Raw genomic sequence first — 15,260 nt, 5'->3', positions numbered from 1 at the left:
TATATCTATAACCCTCCCTACCAGTCAGGATGTCTGTTATACCTGTCTGTCTGCTCTAGTCCTGTAGTCCACTACCAAGGTACCCTAACTATATCTATAACCCTCCCTACCAGTCAGGATGTCTGTTATACCTGTCTGTCTGCTCTAGTCCTGTAGTCCACTACCAAGGTACCCTAACTATATCTATAACCCTCCCTACCAGTCAGGATGTCTGTTATACCTGTCTGTCTGCTCTAGTCCTGTAGTCCACTACCAAGGTACCCTAACTATATCTATAACCCTCCCTACCAGTCAGGATGTCTGTTATACCTGTCTGTCTGTCTGCTCTAGTCCTGTAGTCCACTACCAAGGTACCCTAACTATATCTATAACCCTCCCTACCAGTCAGGATGTCTGTTATACCTGTCTGTCTGTCTGCTCTAGTCCTGGAGTCCACTACCAAGGTACCCTAACTATATCTATAACCCTCCCTACCAGTCAGGATGTCTGTTATACCTGTCTGTCTGTCTGCTCTGGTCCTGTAGTCCACTACCAAGGTACCCTAACTATATCTATAACCCTCCCTACCAGTCAGGATGTCTGTTATACCTGTCTGTCTGCTCTGGTCCTGGAGTCCACTACCAAGGTACCCTAACTATATCTATAACCCTCCCTACCAGTCAGGATGTCTGTTATACCTGTCTGTCTGCTCTAGTCCTGTAGTCCACTACCAAGGTACCCTAACTATATCTATAACCCTCCCTACCAGTCAGGATGTCTGTTATACCTGTCTGTCTGCTCTGGTCCTGGAGTCCACTACCAAGGTACCCTAACTATATCTATAACCCTCCCTACCAGTCAGGATGTCTGTTATACCTGTCTGTCTGTCTGCTCTGGTCCTGGAGTCCACTACCAAGGTACCCTAACTATATCTATAACCCTCCCTACCAGTCAGGATGTCTGTTATACCTGTCTGTCTGTCTGCTCTGGTCCTGTAGTCCACTACCAAGGTACCCTAACTATATCTATAACCCTCCCTACCAGTCAGGATGTCTGTTATACCTGTCTGTCTGTCTGCTCTAGTCCTGGAGTCCACTACCAAGGTACCCTAACTATATCTATAACCCTCCCTACCAGTCAGGATGTCTGTTATACCTGTCTGTCTGCTCTAGTCCTGTAGTCCACTACCAAGGTACCCTAACTATATCTATAACCCTCCCTACCAGTCAGGATGTCTGTTATACCTGTCTGTCTGTCTGCTCTGGTCCTGGAGTCCACTACCAAGGTACCCTAACTATATCTATAACCCTCCCTACCAGTCAGGATGTCTGTTATACCTGTCTGTCTGCTCTGGTCCTGTAGTCCACTACCAAGGTACCCTAACTATATCTATAACCCTCCCTACCAGTCAGGATGTCTGTTATACCTGTCTGTCTGCTCTGGTCCTGGAGTCCACTACCAAGGTACCCTAACTATATCTATAGCCCTCCCTACCAGTCAGGATGTCTGTTATACCTGTCTGTCTGTCTGCTCTAGTCCTGGAGTCCACTACCAAGGTACCCTAACTATATCTATAACCCTCCCTACCAGTCAGGATGTCTGTTATACCTGTCTGTCTGCTCTGGTCCTGTAGTCCACTACCAAGGTACCCTAACTATATCTATAACCCTCCCTACCAGTCAGGATGTCTGTTATACCTGTCTGTCTGCTCTGGTCCTGTAGTCCACTACCAAGGTACCCTAACTATATCTATAACCCTCCCTACCAGTCAGGATGTCTGTTATACCTGTCTGTCTGTCTGCTCTGGTCCTGTAGTCCACTACCAAGGTACCCTAACTATATCTATAACCCTCCCTACCAGTCAGGATGTCTGTTATACCTGTCTGTCTGTCTGCTCTAGTCCTGTAGTCCACTACCAAGGTACCCTAACTATATCTATAACCCTCCCTACCAGTCAGGATGTCTGTTATACCTGTCTGTCTGTCTGCTCTAGTCCTGTAGTCCACTACCAAGGTACCCTAACTATATCTATAACCCTCCCTACCAGTCAGGATGTCTGTTATACCTGTCTGTCTGCTCTGGTCCTGGAGTCCACTACCAAGGTACCCTAACTATATCTATAACCCTCCCTACCAGTCAGGATGTCTGTTATACCTGTCTGTCTGTCTGCTCTAGTCCTGGAGTCCACTACCAAGGTACCCTAACTATATCTATAACCCTCCCTACCAGTCAGGATGTCTGTTATACCTGTCTGTCTGTCTGCTCTGGTCCTGGAGTCCACTACCAAGGTACCCTAACTATATCTATAACCCTCCCTACCAGTCAGGATGTCTGTTATACCTGTCTGTCTGCTCTAGTCCTGTAGTCCACTACCAAGGTACCCTAACTATATCTATAACCCTCCCTACCAGTCAGGATGTCTGTTATACCTGTCTGTCTGCTCTGGTCCTGGAGTCCACTACCAAGGTACCCTAACTATATCTATAACCCTCCCTACCAGTCAGGATGTCTGTTATACCTGTCTGTCTGTCTGCTCTAGTCCTGTAGTCCACTACCAAGGTACCCTAACTATATCTATAACCCTCCCTACCAGTCAGGATGTCTGTTATACCTGTCTGTCTGCTCTAGTCCTGTAGTCCACTACCAAGGTACCCTAACTATATCTATAACCCTCCCTACCAGTCAGGATGTCTGTTATACCTGTCTGTCTGTCTGCTCTAGTCCTGTAGTCCACTACCAAGGTACCCTAACTATATCTATAACCCTCCCTACCAGTCAGGATGTCTGTTATACCTGTCTGTCTGCTCTAGTCCTGTAGTCCACTACCAAGGTACCCTAACTATATCTATAACCCTCCCTACCAGTCAGGATGTCTGTTATACCTGTCTGTCTGCTCTAGTCCTGGAGTCCACTACCAAGGTACCCTAACTATATCTATAACCCTCCCTACCAGTCAGGATGTCTGTTATACCTGTCTGTCTGTCTGCTCTGGTCCTGGAGTCCACTACCAAGGTACCCTAACTATATCTATAACCCTCCCTACCAGTCAGGATGTCTGTTATACCTGTCTGTCTGCTCTAGTCCTGTAGTCCACTACCAAGGTACCCTAACTATATCTATAACCCTCCCTACCAGTCAGGATGTCTGTTATACCTGTCTGTCTGCTCTAGTCCTGGTCCTGGAGTCCACTACCAAGGTACCCTAACTATATCTATAACCCTCCCTACCAGTCAGGATGTCTGTTATACCTGTCTGTCTGCTCTAGTCCTGGAGTCCACTACCAAGGTACCCTAACTATATCTATAACCCTCCCTACCAGTCAGGATGTCTGTTATACCTGTCTGTCTGTCTGCTCTGGTCCTGGAGTCCACTACCAAGGTACCCTAACTATATCTATAACCCTCCCTACCAGTCAGGATGTCTGTTATACCTGTCTGTCTGTCTGCTCTAGTCCTGGAGTCCACTACCAAGGTACCCTAACTATATCTATAACCCTCCCTACCAGTCAGGATGTCTGTTATACCTGTCTGTCTGTCTGCTCTGGTCCTGGAGTCCACTACCAAGGTACCCTAACTATATCTATAACCCTCCCTACCAGTCAGGATGTCTGTTATACCTGTCTGTCTGCTCTAGTCCTGGAGTCCACTACCAAGGTACCCTAACTATATCTATAACCCTCCCTACCAGTCAGGATGTCTGTTATACCTGTCTGTCTGTCTGCTCTAGTCCTGTAGTCCACTACCAAGGTACCCTAACTATATCTATAACCCTCCCTACCAGTCAGGATGTCTGTTATACCTGTCTGTCTGCTCTGGTCCTGTAGTCCACTACCAAGGTACCCTAACTATATCTATAACCCTCCCTACCAGTCAGGATGTCTGTTATACCTGTCTGTCTGCTCTGGTCCTGGAGTCCACTACCAAGGTACCCTAACTATATCTATAACCCTCCCTACCAGTCAGGATGTCTGTTATACCTGTCTGTCTGCTCTGGTCCTGTAGTCCACTACCAAGGTACCCTAACTATATCTATAACCCTCCCTACCAGTCAGGATGTCTGTTATACCTGTCTGTCTGTCTGCTCTAGTCCTGTAGTCCACTACCAAGGTACCCTAACTATATCTATAACCCTCCCTACCAGTCAGGATGTCTGTTATACCTGTCTGTCTGTCTGCTCTAGTCCTGTAGTCCACTACCAAGGTACCCTAACTATATCTATAACCCTCCCTACCAGCCAGGATGTCTGTTATACCTGTCTGTCTGTCTGCTCTAGTCCTGGAGTCCACTACCAAGGTACCCTAACTATATCTATAACCCTCCCTACCAGTCAGGATGTCTGTTATACCTGTCTGTCTGTCTCTCTGGTCCTGGAGTCCACTACCAAGGTACCCTAACTATATCTATAACCCTCCCTACCAGTCAGGATGTCTGTTATACCTGTCTGTCTGTCTGCTCTAGTCCTGTAGTCCACTACCAAGGTACCCTAACTATATCTATAACCCTCCATACCAGTCAGGATGTCTGTTATACCTGTCTGTCTGTCTGCTCTGGTCCTGTAGTCCACTACCAAGGTACCCTAACTATATCTATAACCCTCCCTACCAGTCAGGATGTCTGTTATACCTGTCTGTCTGTCTGCTCTGGTCCTGGAGTCCACTACCAAGGTACCCTAACTATATCTATAACCCTCCCTACCAGTCAGGATGTCTGTTATACCTGTCTGTCTGTCTGCTCTGGTCCTGGAGTCCACTACCAAGGTACCCTAACTATATCTATAACCCTCCCTACCAGTCAGGATGTCTGTTATACCTGTCTGTCTGCTCTGGTCCTGGAGTCCACTACCAAGGTACCCTAACTATATCTATAACCCTCCCTACCAGTCAGGATGTCTGTTATACCTGTCTGTCTGTCTGCTCTGGTCCTGGAGTCCACTACCAAGGTACCCTAACTATATCTATAACCCTCCCTACCAGTCAGGATGTCTGTTATACCTGTCTGTCTGCTCTGGTCCTGGAGTCCACTACCAAGGTACCCTAACTATATCTATAACCCTCCCTACCAGTCAGGATGTCTGTTATACCTGTCTGTCTGTCTGCTCTGGTCCTGGAGTCCACTACCAAGGTACCCTAACTATATCTATAACCCTCCCTACCAGTCAGGATGTCTGTTATACCTGTCTGTCTGCTCTGGTCCTGTAGTCCACTACCAAGGTACCCTAACTATATCTATAACCCTCCCTACCAGTCAGGATGTCTGTTATACCTGTCTGTCTGCTCTGGTCCTGGAGTCCACTACCAAGGTACCCTAACTATATCTATAACCCTCCCTACCAGTCAGGATGTCTGTTATACCTGTCTGTCTGTCTCTCTAGTCCTGTAGTCCACTACCAAGGTACCCTAACTATATCTATAACCCTCCCTACCAGTCAGGATGTCTGTTATACCTGTCTGTCTGTCTGCTCTGGTCCTGTAGTCCACTACCAAGGTACCCTAACTATATCTATAACCCTCCCTACCAGTCAGGATGTCTGTTATACCTGTCTGTCTGTCTGCTCTAGTCCTGTAGTCCACTACCAAGGTACCCTAACTATATCTATAACCCTCCCTACCAGTCAGGATGTCTGTTATACCTGTCTGTCTGTCTGCTCTAGTCCTGTAGTCCACTACCAAGGTACCCTAACTATATCTATAACCCTCCCTACCAGTCAGGATGTCTGTTATACCTGTCTGTCTGCTCTGGTCCTGGAGTCCACTACCAAGGTACCCTAACTATATCTATAACCCTCCCTACCAGTCAGGATGTCTGTTATACCTGTCTGTCTGTCTGCTCTAGTCCTGGAGTCCACTACCAAGGTACCCTAACTATATCTATAACCCTCCCTACCAGTCAGGATGTCTGTTATACCTGTCTGTCTGTCTGCTCTAGTCCTGTAGTCCACTACCAAGGTACCCTAACTATATCTATAACCCTCCCTACCAGTCAGGATGTCTGTTATACCTGTCTGTCTGTCTGCTCTAGTCCTGTAGTCCACTACCAAGGTACCCTAACTATATCTATAACCCTCCCTACCAGTCAGGATGTCTGTTATACCTGTCTGTCTGCTCTGGTCCTGTAGTCCACTACCAAGGTACCCTAACTATATCTATAACCCTCCCTACCAGTCAGGATGTCTGTTATACCTGTCTGTCTGCTCTAGTCCTGTAGTCCACTACCAAGGTACCCTAACTATATCTATAACCCTCCCTACCAGTCAGGATGTCTGTTATACCTGTCTGTCTGCTCTGTCCTGTAGTCCACTACCAGTCCACTCCCTACCAGGATGTCTGTTATACCTGGTCTGCTCTACTGGAGTCCACTAACCCTAACTATATCTATAACCCTCCCTACCAGTCAGGATGTCTGTTATACCTGTCTGTCTGCTCTAGTCCTGTAGTCCACTACCAAGGTACCCTAACTATATCTATAACCCTCCCTACCAGTCAGGATGTCTGTTATACCTGTCTGTCTGCTCTCTGGTCCTGTAGTCCACTACCAAGGTACCCTAACTATATCTATAACCCTCCCTACCAGTCAGGATGTCTGTTATACCTGTCTGTCTGTCTGCTCTAGTCCTGGAGTCCACTACCAAGGTACCCTAACTATATCTATAACCCTCCCTACCAGTCAGGATGTCTGTTATACCTGTCTGTCTGTCTGCTCTAGTCCTGTAGTCCACTACCAAGGTACCCTAACTATATCTATAACCCTCCCTACCAGTCAGGATGTCTGTTATACCTGTCTGTCTGTCTGCTCTAGTCCTGTAGTCCACTACCAAGGTACCCTAACTATATCTATAACCCTCCCTACCAGTCAGGATGTCTGTTATACCTGTCTGTCTGCTGCTCTGGTCCTGGAGTCCACTACCAAGGTACCCTAACTATATCTATAACCCTCCCTACCAGTCAGGATGTCTGTTATACCTGTCTGTCTGTCTGCTCTAGTCCTGGAGTCCACTACCAAGGTACCCTAACTATATCTATAACCCTCCCTACCAGTCAGGATGTCTGTTATACCTGTCTGTCTGCTCTGGTCCTGTAGTCCACTACCAAGGTACCCTAACTATATCTATAACCCTCCCTACCAGTCAGGATGTCTGTTATACCTGTCTGTCTGCAGCTCTGTCCTGTAGTCCACTACCAAGGTACCCTAACTATATCTATAACCCTCCCTACCAGTCAGGATGTCTGTACCCTAACTACCTGTCTGTCTGTCTGCTCTGGTCCTGGAGTCCACTACCAAGGTACCCTAACTATATCTATAACCCTCCCTACCAGTCAGGATGTCTGTTATACCTGTCTGTCTGCTCTGTTATACCTGTCCTGCTCTGGTCCTGTAGTCCACTACCAAGGTACCCTAACTATATCTATAACCCTCCCTACCAGTCAGGATGTCTGTTATACCTGTCTGTCTGCTCTGCTCTGGTACCCTCCTGTCTGTCTGAGTCCACTACCAAGGTACCCTAACTATATCTATAACCCTCCCTACCAGTCAGGATGTCTGTTATACCTGTCTGTCTGTCTGCTCTGGTCCTCTGGTCCTGTAGTCCACTACCAAGGTACCCTAACTATATCTATAACCCTCCCTACCAGTCAGGATGTCTGTTATACCTGTCTGTCTGTCTGCTCTGGTCCTGGAGTCCACTACCAAGGTACCCTAACTATATCTATAACCCTCCCTACCAGTCAGGATGTCTGTTATACCTGTCTGTCTGCTCTGGTCCTGTAGTCCACTACCAAGGTACCCTAACTATATCTATAACCCTCCCTACCAGTCAGGATGTCTGTTATACCTGTCTGTCTGCTCTGGTCCTGTAGTCCACTACCAAGGTACCCTAACTATATCTATAACCCTCCCTACCAGTCAGGATGTCTGTTATACCTGTCTGTCTGCTCTGGTCCTGTAGTCCACTACCAAGGTACCCTAACTATATCTATAACCCTCCCTACCAGTCAGGATGTCTGTTATACCTGTCTGTCTGCTCTGGTCCTGTAGTCCACTACCAAGGTACCCTAACTATATCTATAACCCTCCCTACCAGTCAGGATGTCTGTTATACCTGTCTGTCTGTCTGCTCTGGTCCTGTAGTCCACTACCAAGGTACCCTAACTATATCTATAACCCTCCCTACCAGTCAGGATGTCTGTTATACCTGTCTGTCTGCTCTGGTCCTGGAGTCCACTACCAAGGTACCCTAACTATATCTATAACCCTCCCTACCAGTCAGGATGTCTGTTATACCTGTCTGTCTGTCTGCTGGTCCTGGAGTCCACTACCAAGGTACCCTAACTATATCTATAACCCTCCCTACCAGTCAGGATGTCTGTTATACCTGTCTGTCTGCTCTAGTCCTGGAGTCCACTACCAAGGTACCCTAACTATATCTATAACCCTCCCTACCAGTCAGGATGTCTGTTATACCTGTCTGTCTGCTCTGGTCCTGTAGTCCACTACCAAGGTACCCTAACTATATCTATAACCCTCCCTACCAGTCAGGATGTCTGTTATACCTGTCTGTCTGCTCTCTGGTCCTGGAGTCCACTACCAAGGTACCCTAACTATATCTATAACCCTCCCTACCAGTCAGGATGTCTGTTATACCTGTCTGTCTGTCTGCTCTGTCCTGTAGTCCACTACCAAGGTACCCTAACTATATCTATAACCCTCCCTACCAGTCAGGATGTCTGTTATACCTGTCTGTCTGCTCTAGTCCTGTAGTCCACTACCAAGGTACCCTAACTATATCTATAACCCTCCCTACCAGTCAGGATGTCTGTTATACCTGTCTGTCTGTCTGCTAGGTCCTGTAGTCCACTACCAAGGTACCCTAACTATATCTATAACCCTCCCTACCAGTCAGGATGTCTGTTATACCTGTCTGTCTGCTCTGGTCCTGTAGTCCACTACCAAGGTACCCTAACTATATCTATAACCCTCCCTACCAGTCAGGATGTCTGTTATACCTGTCTGTCTGCTCTGGTCCTGTAGTCCACTACCAAGGTACCCTAACTATATCTATAACCCTCCCTACCAGTCAGGATGTCTGTTATACCTGTCTGTCTGCTCTGGTCCTGTAGTCCACTACCAAGGTACCCTAACTATATCTATAACCCTCCCTACCAGTCAGGATGTCTGTTATACCTGTCTGTCTGCTCTAGTCCTGTAGTCCACTACCAAGGTACCCTAACTATATCTATAACCCTCCCTACCAGTCAGGATGTCTGTTATACCTGTCTGTCTGTCTGCTCTAGTCCTGTAGTCCACTACCAAGGTACCCTAACTATATCTATAACCCTCCCTACCAGTCAGGATGTCTGTTATACCTGTCTGTCTGTCTGCTCTGGTCCTGTAGTCCACTACCAAGGTACCCTAACTATATCTATAACCCTCCCTACCAGTCAGGATGTCTGTTATACCTGTCTGTCTGTCTGCTCTGGTCCTGTAGTCCACTACCAAGGTACCCTAACTAGGATGTCTCTATAACCCTCCCACCAGTCAGGATGTCTGTTATACCTGTCTGTCTGCTCTGGTCCTGTAGTCCACTACCAAGGTACCCTAACTATATCTATAACCCTCCCTACCAGTCAGGATGTCTGTTATACCTGTCTGTCTGCTCTGGTCCTGTAGTCCACTACCAAGGTACCCTAACTATATCTATAACCCTCCCTACCAGTCAGGATGTCTGTTATACCTGTCTGTCTGCTCTGGTCCTGTAGTCCACTACCAAGGTACCCTAACTATATCTATAACCCTCCCTACCAGTCAGGATGTCTGTTATACCTGTCTGTCTGCTCTGGTCCTGTAGTCCACTACCAAGGTACCCTAACTATATCTATAACCCTCCCTACCAGTCAGGATGTCTGTTATACCTGTCTGTCTGTTCTGGTCCTGTAGTCCACTACCAAGGTACCCTAACTATATCTATAACCCTCCCTACCAGTCAGGATGTCTGTTATACCTGTCTGTCTGCTCTGGTCCTGTAGTCCACTACCAAGGTACCCTAACTATATCTATAACCCTCCCTACCAGTCAGGATGTCTGTTATACCTGTCTGTCTGTCTGCTCTGGTCCTGTAGTCCACTACCAAGGTACCCTAACTATATCTATAACCCTCCCTACCAGTCAGGATGTCTGTTATACCTGTCTGTCTGCTCTGGTCCTGTAGTCCACTACCAAGGTACCCTAACTATATCTATAACCCTCCCTACCAGTCAGGATGTCTGTTATACCTGTCTGTCTGCTCTGGTCCTGTAGTCCACTACCAAGGTACCCTAACTATATCTATAACCCTCCCTACCAGTCAGGATGTCTGTCTGTCTGTCTGTCTGTCTGTCTGTCTGTCTGTCTGTCTGTCTGTCTGCCTGCTCGCTCTAGTGATTGGTTGTTGTTGATTGACAGGTTTTGCCAAGGCGTGTGATTGGCTGTGATTGTTGATTGACAGGTATAGCCAAGGCGTGTGATTGGCTGTGGTTGTTGATTGACAGGTATAGCCAAGGCGTGTGATTGGCTGTTGTTGTTGATTGACAGGTATAGCCAAGGCGTGTGATTGGCTGTGGTTGTTGATTGACAGGTATAGCCAAGGCGTGTGATTGGCTGTTGTTGTTGATTGACAGGTATAGCCAAGGCGTGTGATTGGCTGTGGTTGTTGATTGACAGGTATAGCCAAGGCGTGTGATTGGCTGTTGTTGTTGATTGACAGGTATAGCCAAGGCGTGTGATTGGCTGTGGTTGTTGATTGACAGGTATAGCCAAGGCGTGTGATTGGCTGTTGTTGTTGATTGACAGGTATAGCCAAGGCGTGTGATTGGCTGTGGTTGTTGATTGACAGGTATAGCCAAGGCGTGTGAGCAGAACCTGAGGAGAACCTTCCAGTACGGAGGAAGAATCGAACACCCCAACAGCATGGAGCTGAAGGCCATCATGGTACACACACACACACACACACACACACTACACACACTACACACACTACACACACACACACAGGGCTCAAAGCTATGCTCGTCGGTCTCAGTATCTCCTCAACCAATCACAGGTCTCCTCTCTGATTGCCTTGCTCTTTGATTGGTTATCTGTCTGTGCCCTGTGATTGGATGTGCAGGCTGGGCGGAGCTCCAAGAGACAGTTGTTCCTCCTACCAGGCGGCATCGAGAGACACCTCAAAATCAAGACCTGCTCAGTGAGTACACACACACACACACACACACACACACACACACACACACACACACACACACACACACACACACACATCAGTGTCGTAGGATAGGCCTGATTTCAAATTGCGTGTGTGTGTGTGTGTGTGTGTGTGTGTGTGTGTGTGTGTGTGTGTGTGTGTGTGTGTGTGTGTGTGTGTGTGTGTGTGTGTGTGTGTGTGTAGGTGTCTCTGGATGCTATAGAGGAGCTATGCAATGACATGGGACTGCACAGACTGGAGGCCATGGATGAGTACGCTGTATTTGTGGTCACACACCGAGGTGAGCCTCACACACACAAAGGGTAAAAGCTGAAAGCGGGTCGAGTAACGTGTCTGTCTTTCTGCCTGCAGGTCAGAATGTCCGTCCCCTCAATAAGAGGGAGTACATCCTGGACATTACTACGGAGGCGGAGCCAGTGGACAGTAACTACAGCCTGTGGTTCAGGAGGGTCATCTGGACACAGCCGCTTAAATTTGACAACGAGCTCTGTGTCACCATGCATTATAACCAGGTATAATAACCAGCTCTGTGTCACCATGCATTATAACCAGGTATAATAACCAGCTCTGTGTCACCATGCATTATAACCAGGTATAATAACCAGCTCTGTGTCACCATGCATTATAACCAGGTATAATAACCAGCTCTGTGTCACCATGCATTATAACCAGGTATAATAACCAGCTCTGTGTCACCATGCATTATAACCAGGTATAATAACCAGCTCTGTGTCACCATGCATTATAACCAGGTATAGCAACACTACGATGCATTATAACCAGGTATAATAACCAGCTCTGCCTTATGATGCATTATAACCAGGTATAATAACCAGCTCTGTGTCACCATGCATTATAACCAGGTATAATAACCAGCTCTGTGTCACCATGCATTATAACCACGTATAATAACCAGCTCTGTGTCACCATGCATTATAACCAGGTATAATAACCAGCTCTGTGTCACCATGCATTATAACCAGGTATAATAACCAGCTCTGTGTCACCATGCATTATAACCAGGTATAATAACCAGCTCTGCCTTATGATGCATTATAACCAGGTATAATAACCAGCTCTGTGTCACCATGCATTATAACCAGGTATAATAACCAGCTCTGTGTCACCATGCATTATAACCAGGTATAATAACCAGCTCTGCCTTATGATGTATTACAACCAGGTATCACACTATGGTGCATTATAACCAGGTATAGCAACACTATGATGCATTATAACCAGGTATAACAACACTATGGTGCATTATAACCAGGTATAGCAACACTATGATGCATTATAACCAGGTATAGCAACACTACGATGCATTATAACCAGGTATCACACTATGATGTATTACAACCAGGTATAACACTATGGTGCATTATAACCAGGTATAACAACACTACGATGTATTATAACCAGGTATCACACTATGATGTATTACAACCAGGTATAACACTATGGTGCATTATAACCAGGTATAACAACACTACGATGCATTATAACCAGGTATCACACTATGATGTATTATAACCAGGTATAGCAACACTACGATGCATTATAACCAGGTATCACACTATGATGTATTATAACCAGGTATAGCAACACTACGATGTATTATAACCAGGTATCACACTATGATGCATTATAACCAGGTATCACACTATAATGCATTATAACCAGGTATAGCAACACTACGATGTATTATAACCAGGTATCACACTATGATGTATTATAACCAGGTATAACAACACTACGATGCATTATAACCAGGTATCACACTATGATGTATTATAACCAGGTATAGCAACACTACGATGCATTATAACCAGGTATAACACTATGATGTATTACAGGCAGGTATAACAACACTACGATGTATTATAACCAGGTATAACACTATGATGTATTACAGGCAGGTATAACAACACTACGATGCATTATAACCAGGTATAACAACACTACGATGTATTATAACCAGGTATAACAACACTATGATGCATTATAACCAGGTATAACAACACTATGATGTATTATAACCAGGTATAACAACACTATGATGTATTATAACCAGGTATAACACTATGATGTATTACAGGCAGGTATAACAGCACTATGATGCATTATAACCAGGTATCACACTATGATGTATTACAACCAGGTATCACACTATGGTGCATTATAACCAGGTATAGCAACACTACGATGCATTATAACCAGGTATCACACTATGATGTATTACAACCAGGTATCACACTATGGTGCATTATAACCAGGTATAACAACACTATGATGCATTATAACCAGGTATAACAACACTATGATGCATTATAACCAGGTATAGCAACACTACGATGCATTATAACCAGGTATAACAACACTATGGTGCATTATAACCAGGTATAGCAACACTACGATGTATTATAACCAGGTATAACACTATGGTGCATTATAACCAGGTATAACACTATGATGTATTATAACCAGGTATAACACTATGATGTATTACAGGCAGGTATAACAGCACTATGATGCATTATAACCAGGTATAGCAACACTACGATGCATTATAACCAGGTATAACAACACTACGATGCATTATAACCAGGTATAACAACACTACGATGCATTATAACCAGGTATAACAACACTACGATGCATTATAACCAGGTATCACACTATGATGTATTACAGGCAGGTATAACAGCACTATGATGCATTATAACCAGGTATAACAACACTATGATGCATTATAACCAGGTATAGCAACACTACGATGTATTATAACCAGGTATAGCAACACTACGATGTATTATAACACTATGATGTATTACAGGCAGGTATAACAGCACTATGATGCATTATAACCAGGTATAATAATCAGCTCTGCCTTATGATGCATTATAACCAGGTATAATAACACTATGGTGCATTATAACCAGGTATAACACTATGATGTATTATAACCAGGTATAGCAACACTACGATGCATTATAACCAGGTATAACACTATGATGTATTGTAACCTGGTATAACAGTACTATGATGCATTATAACCAGGTATAGCAACACTATGATGCATTAAAACCAGGTATAACACTATGATGTATTATAACCAGGTATAACACTATGATGTATTACAGGCAGGTATAACAACACTACGATGCATTATAACCAGGTATAGCAACACTACGATGCATTATAACCAGGTATAGCAACACTACGATGCATTATAACCAGGTATAGCAACACTACGATGCATTATAACCAGGTATAACAACACTGTGATGCATTATAACCAGGTATAACACTATGATGTATTACAGGCAGGTATAACAGCACTATGATGCATTATAACCAGGTATAATAACCAGCTCTGCCTTATGATGCATTATAACCAGGTATAATAACACTATGGTGCATTATAACCAGGTATAGCAACACTACGATGCATTATAACCAGGTATAACAACACTATGATGCATTATAACCAGGTATCACACTATGATGTATTACAGGCAGGTATAACAGCACTATGATGCATTACAACCAGGTATAACAACACTACGATGTATTATAACCAGGTATCACACTATGATGTATTACAGGCAGGTATAACAGCACTATGATGCATTATAACCAGGTATAATAACCAGCTCTGCCGTATGATGCATTACAACCAGGTATCACACTATGGTGCATTATAACCAGGTATAGCAACACTACGATGTATTATAACCAGGTATCACACTATGATGTATTATAACCAGGTATAACACTATGATGTATTACAGGTAGGTATAACAGCACTATAATGCATTATAACCAGGTATAGCAACACTACGATGCATTATAACCAGGTATAACACTATGGTGCATTATAACCAGGTATAGCAACACTACGATGCATTATAACCAGGTATAACAACACTATGATGTATTACAGGCAGGTATAACAACACTACGATGCATTATAACCAGGTATAGCAACACTATGATGCATTATAACCAGGTATAACAACACTATGATGCATTATAACCAGGTATAG

General features: G+C 44.9%; 1 protein-coding gene across 1 annotated transcript in view; it reads left to right on the top strand.

Moving 5' to 3' along the window:
• The window catches only part of myo15aa (myosin XVAa), a 213,306-nt gene that overhangs the window by 177,585 nt on the left and 20,461 nt on the right, over positions 1–15,260 (top strand). The window contains exons 42-45 of the mRNA XM_052504244.1: positions 10,843–10,937; positions 11,116–11,193; positions 11,395–11,491; positions 11,563–11,723. Of these exons, the coding sequence (XP_052360204.1) occupies positions 10,843–10,937; positions 11,116–11,193; positions 11,395–11,491; positions 11,563–11,723 (431 nt within the window). The remainder of the gene's footprint in view (positions 1–10,842; positions 10,938–11,115; positions 11,194–11,394; positions 11,492–11,562; positions 11,724–15,260) is intronic.

This window comes from Oncorhynchus keta, unplaced genomic scaffold (genome assembly GCF_023373465.1).
Source record: "Oncorhynchus keta strain PuntledgeMale-10-30-2019 unplaced genomic scaffold, Oket_V2 Un_contig_1896_pilon_pilon, whole genome shotgun sequence".
NCBI classification, from domain to species: Eukaryota; Metazoa; Chordata; class Actinopteri; order Salmoniformes; family Salmonidae; genus Oncorhynchus; species Oncorhynchus keta.
The sequence above is the reverse complement of the archived record's forward strand: the minus strand, read 5'-3'. Positions and strand labels throughout refer to the sequence as shown.